Source organism: Elephantulus edwardii, unplaced genomic scaffold, assembly GCF_000299155.1.
Source record: "Elephantulus edwardii isolate Elephantulus edwardi_28Jun2011 unplaced genomic scaffold, EleEdw1.0 scaffold00002, whole genome shotgun sequence".
Lineage (NCBI taxonomy): Eukaryota > Metazoa > Chordata > Mammalia > Macroscelidea > Macroscelididae > Elephantulus > Elephantulus edwardii.
In genome coordinates, this window is record NW_006399752.1 from 33,316,977 (window position 1) to 33,329,644 (window position 12,668).

A 12,668-nucleotide genomic window follows, 5' to 3' on the forward strand; every position below is an offset into this window, starting at 1 on the left:
GGCTCTGAGGGACGGAGCTGTGCAATCTCCTCCCGTGCAATCTTTCAGCCTCAGAAAACCTGCTCGAGAGTCAGCTATGACCTGATGACAATGCGTTTGAGGGTTCCCCTCATTTAAAAAAGATAAAGAAAAGTTAACACATGGAAAGAAACATTTGGTTAGGGGGTGGGAGAGGAAGAAGAGGGGAGGGAAATTAATAAATAGATAAGATACATATTAAAAGGGAAAGGCAGTAAACCTTAATCTACAAGTGGATATATAGGCCATCAGCCATAAAGAACAGAGAGCGGACCTGAGTGGGACCACACCTAGGTTTGGCAGGTTTGACCTTAACATCTGCTGTAAATACACTCTTTGTAGATAGCAGAGGACTGGGACAAAACAACATAAACTTCTTAATCACAATCAAATAACCGAAAGAATGAGTTGCCTTGGGGGTCACAGACTCAAGATCAGGTGGCATAACAGAGCCCATAAAACACTGCCCTATGTCCCACTGTGGGGGAGTAGTCATGGGGTTCTTAACACTTGCCATCTGACGCTGAAGAGGAAGAAAAGCAAAGATGTATCAGAACCACCAGTCCACAGGGCTAAGAGCTCATGTGACCTCCCACCTCCACAACTCAGAGGCCACCCTAGTCAGTGCCACCACTGAGCACTCGAAGAAAGAAAGCAGCAGCGGGTCTGATAGACTGGGGGGAAGCCTGATACCAAACTAGAACACATAAAAAGGCCAGGGCGGCTTCCTCAGAAAGCCGAGTGTGGAGATTCCAGATGGCCCAGCTATTCCACTACTTGGAATATACCGAGAATGAGAACTGAGGCACAAATGGAGATTTGTACAGCAATTGTTGACCACAGCATTATTTACCATCATAAGAACATGGAAACCGCCCAGATGCCCAACCACAATCGAATGGATTGTGAAATTACAGTACATTCACATGATGGAATATGACACAGCATGCAGGAGCAATGATTCTGTGACTCACTGCCTAACTTGGGAGGGACTGGAGAACACTATGCTAAGTGAACTACCTCAGTCCCATAAGGACAAACACTGTATAAGACCATTATTATAGAAATAAGAAGAGAACTAGTAAAACGTGTATGAGGATCTAAGGGGGGAGGGTGGGAGCAGAGAAGTGAGGATGGGTGGGGGCGGGGTATGGTAATCAAAGGGTCACACAGTTTGATGGGTAGAGGGAGGGGTGGGTAAAGGAAACACGAAAGCTCCTGTGGGAAAAACAATGTATCCAAACTTTGTAAGTAAATCAATATAAAACAAAAATTTTATTTAAAAAAAAAAGGCCTGGCCTGATAGCGACTAAGGGAACCGAAGCCCATGACCTTGTGCCATCCTTCAAACTACAACAAAACTCACTCTTGTGGGTCAACTTTTACCCAGACCATGTCAGGGCTATAAGGTGAGTCACCTACATTTGGAGGCATCCGCTCCTTGGACACTCAAGCACGTAAGGTCAAAGGGAGCATCTGCCTGGGTGTGTGCATAATGTCAGGACTATAAAGTGAGCTGTCTACACTGGGAGGCACTCACTTCTCCCGACCCTCAACCACATAAGGTCAAAGGCAGCATCTGGGGTGGGAGTGTAGCTGGGGTGGGGGTGGTGAAACCCTGGAAGGGGTGCAGCACAGATCAGTGGATCTCAGGGGGGCTGCGGTGAGAGCATAGCTACGCTGTGTAATTAATGTCGCAAACCCAACTGTGCCTGAGTGGCAAACCATTTTGCTTGTAAACTTGCACTCAAATCACAATAAACAAATAAGACAAAGCCAGAGAACTAGTCTGTCAATTTAAAAAAAGTCCAAAGAGCAAGCCAAAGAAGCATTACCCTCAGAGAAGCCAGGAGACATGAAGTAATACTCCCATCTACGAGACCTGAAGGGCATGTGCTGTCCCTCTGGGTGGACTTGAACCTCTGACTTCTGGTTATTAGTGGAGTGTGGTAACCGTATGCAATGATGTGCGTCTAAACCCCGGAACCAAGAGAAGATTCTGCAGACTTTCAGGGAGGAAGCACCAGGGAACACATCACCTTCTCCATCACAGCCCTGAAGCCAGAGGACGTGACTGGAGCAACGGCTTCTGAATTCTGGGGAGAGCTCTTCCAGGCTGGAATTCTATGCCCGGCCTTGGGATCCAGGTGTTAGGTGCAAAAATGAGACTTTCCAATGCGTGAGGTCTCAGCAGGGCATCTCTTGTGCATTCTACCCCCAGCACCCAGCCCTGCCCAGACCAGAGCAGACCTAAGATGCAGGATCAGGGAGTGGGAGTGGTGCCGGGGGAAGACCTGGCACTGGCAGCGTGGGAGGCCAGAGCGAGCAGTCCAGAGAAGGCAGGCAGAAGCCGTGGGAGATGACTGAAAGACTGGCTGACGTGAGCCTGGTGAGAGGGAACTCACCAGCGAGGTGAGGATTTGTAGGAGCGGGATTGTTAAATCCCCAAAGCCGGGGCTGTTGCGCTGATTCTGCCTCACGGTGACACTCTAAGTTTCTCAGTCTTTATGGAGTAGACTGCTTTCTCTTTCTTCTCTGGAGTGGGTGGTGGATTTGAACCACTGACATTTGGCTAGCAGCCTAACACACAATCTACTATACGTCATCAGGGCTTCTTTCACACTATTGTTGTGTACAACTGAGTTGGAATCGATCCAAAGCTGACCCTCCAGGTCTTCAGAGGCAGTAAACTGCACAGGAGGAGACTGCCCATTTTTCTCCCAAGGAATAGTTTGTTGGTGGATTCAAACCACATGCCTTTGAGTTGGCAGCACAACTCCTTACCACTAGGCTCCTCCCAGGGCTCCTTCCAGTATTATTGTTGTTGTTATGTGCCATCAAATCACCTGCGACTCATAGCAACCCTTTGTACCACAGCCCTAAACCTTCCTTTATCCTGTACCAATCTCACCGTCTCCAACACACCTACCCCCATTCCCAGTCACTGAATCAATCCATTTCATTGAGGGTTTTCCTCTCCCGCACTGTCCCTCCACCCTTCCAAGCATGACGTCTCCCTCCAAAGACTGATCCCTCCTTGCAACATGTCCAAAGTATGTCAGATGAAGCTTCCAGTATTATAAGCACATGGCAAAGGCCAAGAACAAATGTGAGCTCCAGAGAGATCAAAATGAGGAAATGGGGAAAACTCCCACACATTTGTGTTCCCCCAGGGCCTCCTGGTGATTCTGACACAGCGACCCCAGTGTTTACACAGTGGTAGTTACGTCAGGTGACCCTGCCCGTCTACACAAGGTGTGCACGGGGAGAATGGACAGATAGATGGTCCTGAGTGTTAGTGCTGGGCCCGTGTCCTCCACGGGGCAAGCACCCATGGACAGTCAATACGGGACGTGGGGCAGACAGGCGGGAGGAGGAAGGCAGACTCCCTGCTCGGGGAACACCGAGGAACACGAGCATCACTGTTCCTCGTGTGCGCACGTGAGGAACAGTGGGAAGGCGGCTCTTCTGTTACGAACATGTTTACCTCGATACACAACACAAGGTGCGATGCAGAGAGAGCTGCTCAGAGATGTGGGAACACCTCTGGGGACCCAGCAGAAGGGGATGGAAATGGTGGCTTCTCAGAGCAAGAAATGAGGGAGGGGACAGGACACCATGGCATCTAGAGCTGTGAGGGTCACCTGACAGGTCAGCCAGCCAGGCTGAGAATGGTAAAAAGACCCAACTGCAGATGACAGTCCCCGGTAAGAGCCATGATAGTAAGAGCCGAGGAGAAGGTTCACATGGCCACCTGGTTACCACGCGGGCAGGGCGGGAGACACAGCAGCAGGAACTAGACAGGAGTCACACCCTCAGATGGGCGAAGGGAGAGGTGAGATCCACCAAGCAGAGAGGGGGCAGAGGGGCAGGGGCAGGAGAGAGCGGTCTTCCTCTCTCCGTGTGGACTGCAGTCAGCAGGACAGATGTACATGAATGGCAGAATGGAGAACCAATTTGCTCTGCAAACTGTCATTTTAACCACAATTAAAAAGAAACAAACAAAAAAAAAATCAAAACAACAGTTGATCCAAAACAGAAATCCCTGTGCCCAAGGGAGAGGCGCCCAGGGCAGGCTCCTGCAGGCGCCCCGTCCTAGGCTCGGTGTCCAGCTGCGGGTGTGGAGACCCACCTCCGCCCTGTCCCCTCTGTCCGAGCTCTTCATCCTCCTCACCTTGGAGGCCTTCTTGGCCTTGAGGGTCCTCACGAGCTCCCCTTGCGCGGCTATGCTGTTGAACAGGTCCAGCGGGGACGTCGGTGGCTCGCCGTTGGCCACGTCCGTCATTTCTCAGGCCAAGGTTTACACGGGTGAGTGTGGAGACCAGACTGTGAGGAGAGAGAGCGATCAGCAAGCCATCACAGCTGTTTCTCCTCCTGTGTACACAATCTTTCGTTCCCCTAGAAGGTGGTGGGGTATGCTGTTATAGGGAAGTGCACGAAAAATAATAAAAACATAAACAGAGAGTCGAGGCCGTGGAGAAGGGGAAGGACAAGTGCCGATGGAGGACGGCAGGTGCTGGGGCTGAGGTCAGGGCTGCTCCTGCTGACGTGGCCCGGGCACCTGCCTGGCACAGCCCTGGTGGCCCCCAGATGAACTCAGCGGACAAAGACCCAGGCTCCCCAGAGCCTAGGATGTCAGCTGGGGAACTGCTACTTGCTCGTTATCTTCACTGCCTTGGGGACAAGTTCCTGGGGCTCTAATTCCACAATCTACACATAGTGGGGTGAACGGCCGCCTGTGCTAGCCAGCTGCTCTGTTCCCAGCCAGGTGAGGTCTGGAGCGACGGGCAGGGCCTTATCTGTCTGGGCTCCAAGTGAAGTAGCCAGTCCACACCAGATGCTGCCTGGCTCCCGGAACCTCCAAAGGTGTGCCTATTAGTCACCTCTGGCTACCCTCCATGGGGCGAGGTGGGAGTACCGACTATTTGCAAAAGGTGGAGGCACAGAGCAGGCCACGTGACTTGGCCCCACGGCAGATGCTGGACCCCATCAGCCTCTGGCTTCCAGCTGCCTAAAGCACGCCAGACAGAAGGGCTGCTGGGAGCCTCCCCTCCTCACTCTGCCATCGCCCTTGGTGAGCCATGAATGAGGCACCGTGGGGATCCTGCCACACAGGTCCCAGGCTGCTCCACATCCCCTCCCCACTGCAGGTTCAGCCTGCATGAAGCAGGCACCCCGTTCATGTCCATGTTATGTGTGACAGGTACAGAGAGGAAAGTACTGACCCCAATTCCCAGCTAGTATGTGGTAGTGGCAGCAACGGCAAGATTTGAATCCAGGCCCTACAGGGTAGACTGTCTCCACACGTTTCCGTCTCCCTCTTCCCTGCCCCTCTCAAGCAGACCTCAGCTCCGATGATGCTTCCTCCAGGGAGTCTTCCCCGAGCCTCTTTGAGACCTAGCCCCTGGCATTCTCTCCGCCACAGCACCCAGCACTCTGCTTGGTGGGCTCCTGCGATTCCAACAAGGCCAAAGCCTTGCATCCTGGGCCCACCACCAAAGTTTACTACTATGATTTTAAATGGACCTTTTCTTCTGAAACTTCACTGGGACTCTAAGCTGACTACTACAGACACGAACAGCTCACTGGTGAAAACAAGATTGTACCTACGGTCTTGAGCTGACACAAGACGTTCTACCTTCATAAGCAAGAGAGTACGGATTACATTTCAGAGAGATTTCTGCTCATCAACGTAGATTGTGCATCGGGCAGCCTGCTCCTCGCATGCTCAGCTCTTGGCAGTGACCACTTGGGGTCACTGAGCAGCAGAGAGCCAAGTTTACTGTGAAGGAGAACCAGGAACTCAGGCAGCGTGATCCTTGTGGGCTGGTGACCATGGGTCAATCACTTCCCCTTTTGGAAAATCTGCTTCCCATCAGCCACCTCTCCACCCGCCTCTCTCCACTGCTGAGAAGAAACCAACAGGGTAACATGAAATCATAAAGCAATAAAAAAATGCTTTGTAAGGTCCTTTTTGGGACAAACTGTCAAGTTGGAACTGACTCATAACTGACCGTCTCGTGGGTTTAGAAGGAAGTAAACTGCATGGGAGGAGACCGTCCGTCTTTCTCCTGCTCCTGAGGAAGGCGTAACTACTGGGCCACGACATTTGTTCTGCCAGGCTTAACCCCCAGGTGGATCCTGAGTGGGGATGAAGGCAGTGACACCGCCACCCGCCGCACCTGGTCTGAGCACCTTGCACACCTCGCTGCACGGATTCCCCTACAGCCGTCCTGTGTGACGGACATGCTGCCTTCCATGTCACAGATGCAGAACAAGGCACCGAACCAAACTCAAACCCACAGCGGTGGAGTTGATTCCCTCTCACGATGCCCTCCCCCACTCCCTGCACTGCTGACACGGAAAGCCTTCAGGGGAGTGGACTGCCTCATCTCCCCGCAGAGCGGCCGGTGGGTCTGAAGCCCGGACAGGGCAGGGAGCAGCCCAACCCCTAATGTTCTTTCCCACCACGGCTGCTTGCAGAGGTTAGAAGACAGGTGCAGGTTATGAAAATGGGAGAGAGGAGTCTGGTGGCCTAGTGGTAAGACGTTGCACTGCAATCCCAGAGCTGAGAGGTTCAAATCCACCAGGTACTCTACTGCAGAAGGAGGGACAATCTCTTTCTGTACCAATCAGGTCTGATTTGACCGTACACACACACAAAAATTAATAAATTTGGGGAAAAAAATGGGAGAGAGGGGATGAGCTCTGACCACTGGCTCCCAAGAGCCCACTGGGATCCTACAAGTGACTGCGCCACCTCTCACCTGGAAAAGGGAAATGACACGCACATTCATGCGCAGGAGTGAGCACAAAAATCCAATGAGTCTAACACAACAACTCTTTCATAGTAATAGTTGCAAGTAATATCTGGTGGCCTAGTGGTAAGAAGTTGTGCTGACAACCCAAAGGTAGGCAGTTCGAATCCACCAGCTCCTCTGTCGGAGAAAGATGGGCAATCTCATCCTGTGAGATGACGGCTTCTGAAAACCTATTGGAAGATCAGGTATGAGTCTGCGCTGATTTAATGGCACTCAACAACAACAATATCAGTTACACTAACACTTACTTAATCTAACTATTGTAACATTCCTAAGTAATATTTTGTTTAACTATTTTTATGAAACTGTTACTGATGTCATCTTGCTTGCATCCAAAAATAACACCCTTGGTACCAGTCAGTAGTCAGGAGATAAGGAGACAGATTACTTTGGGCAAGTCTGCTGTCAGGAACTTCTCCAAAATACTGAGGAGCAAGGATGTCAGTTTGAAGACTAAGGTGTGCCTGATTCAGGCCATGGTCTTTTCAATTACTTGCTATGCATCTGAGAGCTGGGCAATGAGTAAGGATGATAGAAGAACTGATGTCTTTGAATTATGGTGGTGGAGGAGAGTACTGGATATCCCACGGACTGCCAAAAGAACAAAGTTTGTCTTGGAAAGGGTGAAGCTGGACTGCTCGTTGAAGGAAAGGTTGGCAAAGCTTCGTCTCTCACACTCTGGACATGTTGCTTGGAGAGGGTATTCCACTGAAAAGGTTATCATGCTTGGAGGAGTAGAGAGTCAGCAAAAGAGAGGAAGACCCTCAATCAGGTGGACTGACACAGTGGCTGGAGCAAGGGGCTCAAGGGCGTCAGAGATTGTGAGGATGGAAGAGGAGAGGGTTCAGGTCTGCTATGAGCTGTACTTGACAGCATCTAACAACAACATGAGCCCATTCAAATGAAGTGTAATTTCTTTTTGCCTACTTGAATATGAGAAAAGCTTATATGAATGGTTGAAGAGAGAACTAACTTGCTCTGTAAATTTTCACTTAAAAAAAAAGAGGAAAGTGTGTAAGTTTTAAACAAATCTTCACATGGTTAATGAGGCTGTAATGTGGAAAATAGGAAAAGAAGACAATTGCCGCTTTCTCTTCCCTCCTTGCCTGGAATCACCTCGATTCCCAGAAAGAGAAGTCTGATCAGAGCAGATCTGCACACGCCCCACAGTTTGGGGAGGTCTGCAAGGGTGCAGGAATGAGGAAGCACCTTCTGAAGGTGGGGGCGTGAAGTACCAGGCCTCCCACAGCCGTCCTGCCCCAGCTGCTGACCAAGGCATGAGGGCTGGTCCATTTCTTTGAGTCTTGGCCCAGCCCAAATAACAAATTCAGAAACTTAAACTCACGGTGGTCAACTTAGAACTGACACAGAACCTACCTTCCAGCAGGTTTTCAGAGGCTGTAAATAAATCACCCAGGAGATTGCCCACCTCTCTCCCAAGGAGCAGCTGGTGGATTTGAACCACCACAGAAGTGTCCCATTTGGGTCAGCAGCACAACTCTCATGGTCCATGCCACCAGAGCTCCCTCTTGAATAACAGGCAGAGTGCCAACCAGAGCCACACAGGCCCTGTGCCCCTTGTCCAGCTGATCGCCCCACGGCACCCACCCATGTTGTCAGAGCACACTGTGTTAGGTGGCCGAAGTGACGACTCTGGAAGGGAGGGTCACCTCCCGAGGGTCTGCCACCAAAGCCTCTGGTCCGCTGAAAATGACTTCTCTCAAAATTCCAGCCCCCCTCTGCTCAGCATGTTGCTCACTCTTCTCTGCCTGGCAACAGCCTTTTCTGACCCTGGCACCCCTTGGCTGAAGCTGCACCCCTCTTTGGTGATCCCTGAGCATCTTCTAGTGTCCTTGTCAAAGATGACACTGTTTCAGCTGTTTAGGCCTTGGCAGTCAGACAACAAAAGCAAGTGCTTTATCCTTCCACATCTGTGAGTGTCTGTGCCCGGCTCCCCAGCGCTCACTGGTGGAAGCAAGCCCAGGGGCCACTGGGCCCAGCCTGGACTTAATGACTGTGTCCTCTTCTACGAGTCTGCAACTGCTCTTCGGATGCTCTCGTTTAGACTTTGGACAGTCTCTTTTAGAAAAGTCAGTCTTGGCGTGCAGTGAGCTGAGCTACCCAAGACTGGCAGACAGCCCTGCTGAGCTCATGTCCTTCCTGCCTCATCCCACTTACACCCTGAAGCCCCAACCTATTCCCCAACATCCCATTTTGTTTACTCACTGACACCATCTGCCACTGTCTGGGAATTCCCTTCGGCCCACCCATCCTTCCCAAAACACACAGCTTGGTACCGTTGACAACCAGCAGGGAGGCTCTGAAGCTGTGAGGATGAAAACTCACAAGGAAACTATCCTTGACAATGCTTAGAGAGTTCCAGGCGGAGGGACGGAGCCAACAGCTGTGTCTTGGTGTGGGGATCAGTTAGAAAAATGGGTTTGACAGTGAGGGTTAAAGCACGCATTGTCCCAGGCCAGAATCTCTTGTGAGGACAGAGGAGTGGAAACGGACTTCCTGTGCCCAGGCCCACTGCGTGGGTACCAACCAAACCACTGAAATCTCTGCGTGGGTATGCGAGTATGGCAAAACTTCTTGTGTGTTTGTTGAGAAATGACGGACACAGGGCTAGCAGGGCCACTGCCTTCCTCCCTCAGTATGTCCACACATGGCCCACTTACTGTGCCCCTCTGCCCCCGCCCCTATCGGCTGTGTCATCTTTAGAATAACTCTGAAATGATACTAACCGCTTGTATGTGGTTCTAAGCAGTGTGGCGAGTCAAAGGTGAAGGACCATCATTTTAAGTATTTATCACAGAGACTGTATACAGGACTTCTGAGTCTCCTAGAAGAGCTGCATTATTAATGCAGGAAATACTCCAGTCTAACCCAGGAAAAGGAAGCTTTACTCTAGGAACTAATCTATTACCTCCCCGAAGCAAAAAAGCATGAGAGTGCAAAATGCAAAAACTGCACGTTCCACAGCAGACCATGGCACACCTTTAAAGAAGCAGAGGCTCTCAAAGGTGAACGCCCAAGCAGGCTCTTGAAGATCTTAAAGCAGCACTTACCTTGTGCTGGTTGTGAAAGGCTCCACTGTCGTACAAGAGTCAGTATACAGGTATGTGGAGAAAGTGCACACAAGGTGGGGGCGAGGAAAAGAAAGAATGTTTGCCCCACAGAACGGACTGACCACCCAAACCATCACACAGAGGTCAGAAGACACGGATTCTGCAACTTGTAGGAAGGTGATATACAGACCACCAATTCTAAAGGAATTGCAAACAAAAGAGTAGGGACCCAGGAAAGTCCCTGGATGCCTGGAGGAGAACTGCCACCTTTTTCATCCTAGCTGACAATGGCACTGGACTGGCACATCCCCAGAGAACAGGAAAACATATTCTTTAGAGCAAGGAGTTCTTTACACCCCAAAGTTTGGAACAGATCATGCTTCCTCTTTAGAAAAACACTAAGAAAAAGTATTCCTCATTCCCAATAGAAACACGAACATTATTCTAAACGAAGTCATGCATTTAGGTGCGGCCAGGTGTAAAATAATTCAGAGTACCACAGTGCAAATCTGCTAATGCTAATCTGCTCAGATGTTACCTCTTTAAAAAAAAAAATCCTAGCAGTGGAAAAAACGTGAGTTGACATGAATGTGCTCGGAAGCAAGGCAGAATTCAAGCAGGCACTAGCTTCAATCCCCAGGGGACCAGCAAGTCACCCCAACTCTGGGTCAACAGGATGAAATAAAACACACAAGATCCAGATCCTAAAAGACAAACCCCTTCACTCTCAAAGCCAAGGTTTCCATCATGCTGCTCAAAGGCCAGGTGGGAAACAAAACCTAACAAGCCTTCTGTCTGGCAAGGACGGTGATACTTACCAGGGATGTGGGCACTCGAGAGGGACCAGTGGTCACTCAGGGCTGCGGGCAGCAGAGTGCGCCCGGCTCAGCCACGGGGGGTTTTAAAGGTCTCCTCCTTTCTTTCAGTTTCACTTTTTTGACAAAGGTTTTTTTCTCCGAGTTGTTCACCCCACCCTTCAGTTATTTACACTCGAGTTTCTGAGAAATCACCCTGATTCTCAGAAATGCTTGAGCCTCTTGACCAACCGCCACGATGAGATCGGGTGGGTAGGGGTGGAGGAAGAACGAAACCACCAGGAGAACAAGTTATTAGCCCCTCATTGCATCAGCCACGCCAGGGCTCTGTTGCATCAGCCACGCCACTGCCCCCACCTTCTGGCAGTGTGGTCAACTGCGTTTTATTGTGGTGATGGGGGTGAGGGGGAAGGAAGACTGGGAATTCCCTGCAGGTGTTGATCTGCATAGTGCAGAGGGGTCGTGAGCTCGGGTCAGACAGACCTAGGTTTCCCTTCCTATCGGGGCTGCAGTGCTTCAAGGCCTCGGGCAGGTCGCCGTACCTCTCTGCCACCCCCCAGCATCCTGATCGGGGAAACCGGCCGCTAGCCGCCTAGATTCCCGATGGAGGGACTGAGTTCAATACTGCAGTCAGTGCACGTGACATTCCGCAAAAGTGAAGGGCTCGCCCCCAGGGGCGGGTGGGGTAGAAGCTGGAGATCACGGAGGTCGGACTGGTTGGGATAGGGAATAGGGAGGGTACGCGGCGCTCGCTTAAGGGGCGCGGGGTCGTGGCAGCCTCCACGCCCCTGACGGTGTCAAAAGCCTGCGGGCCAGATGTGAGGCCGCTCAGGCGCAGGGGTGCAGGAGGCCGGGGAGTCGGCCACCGGCCGCCGCCAGCCTTCCTCCCTGCCGCCCTCACCCTCACTCACCCGGCACCGCCGGGCCCTCCTCCTGCGATGCCTGCTCGGCCTCTAGCCGCTGCCGGGGCGTCCGTAGAAACGCCGTCCGGGCGGAACAACTTCCGGCCGTGCTGCGATGCCATTGGCTGTTCTCTCGGGTTACCTTTGTCGCTGATTGGCTGGCGGCCTCGATCTTCGGCTTAACAGAGCTCGGCGGCTCGTGCCGACAGAACTGTCTCCGGGAGGACCGAGCGTTTCCGGTGCGTGCGGTGAGCGGCGGCCCCGGGGTGGGAGGGGACCGGCTGGGCGGGCGGGCGGCCCGCGGGCTCCTCTGGCTCCGGCGCGGCCCTGTCCCCACCTTCCCCTCGTCTCCCGTTCCTCCTGAGCCTCAGTGCTCTTGGATCACTTTTGCCTCTTCCTCGTGCTGGCTCTGCGGGTTGGGACTTGCTCTGCCAGTGAAAGGGTACGAGGTTCGAATCCACCAGCCGCTCGGCGGGAGACAAATGAGCTGTCTCCTCCCGTGCGATTTGAAAACCCGCTCGAGGGTCAGACTGAGCGGAACACAACAAGTTGACAGTACGACTAACTCCCTTTCATCCTTCAGAGGCCCTTCTGGGGTGTGTCTTGTGTGTTGCCTGCAGGTCGCCTTCTCCAAGCACGGCACGTGTTTTGAGTCTAATCTCTGCTCCTCTCGGACCCCACACAAGTGCTGGCACGGGGTAGAGAAGCAGGAAATGTTTGTTGAATGAGAACATGGAGTTAATTTTACTTTTTTGTGCCCTCTCCCATGAGGTTGCCCTTTTAGGAATATTTCTAGAACTGGAGGTCTGACAGTGTCGGGGACCTAGTGAGCCCGTAACTGTCAGTGCCGCCCACCCATCATCAGTGCCAACATCTCTTGTCTTCGGTCTGCCTCTTGGTCAGCCGTTCTTCTGTCCATGAAAAATATTCATTTTTCCCCTTTTACAAAAACATTTAATTGCATCATTACATAAATGATGTAATTTTACAATCTAAAGTGAAGAACTCAGTGTATACCGTACTACACAGCACTAAAGAATA

General features: G+C 51.7%; 1 protein-coding gene across 1 annotated transcript in view; it reads right to left on the reverse strand.

Annotated features, from left to right (window-relative positions):
- Nucleotides 1–4,305, reverse strand: part of WARS (tryptophanyl-tRNA synthetase) — a 28,285-nt gene extending 23,980 nt beyond the window's left edge. The window contains exon 1 of the mRNA XM_006879072.1: nucleotides 4,193–4,305. Within this exon, the coding sequence (XP_006879134.1) occupies nucleotides 4,193–4,303 (111 nt within the window). The 5' untranslated portion in view covers nucleotides 4,304–4,305. The remainder of the gene's footprint in view (nucleotides 1–4,192) is intronic.
- Between the last annotated feature and the right edge of the window lie 8,363 nt (nucleotides 4,306–12,668).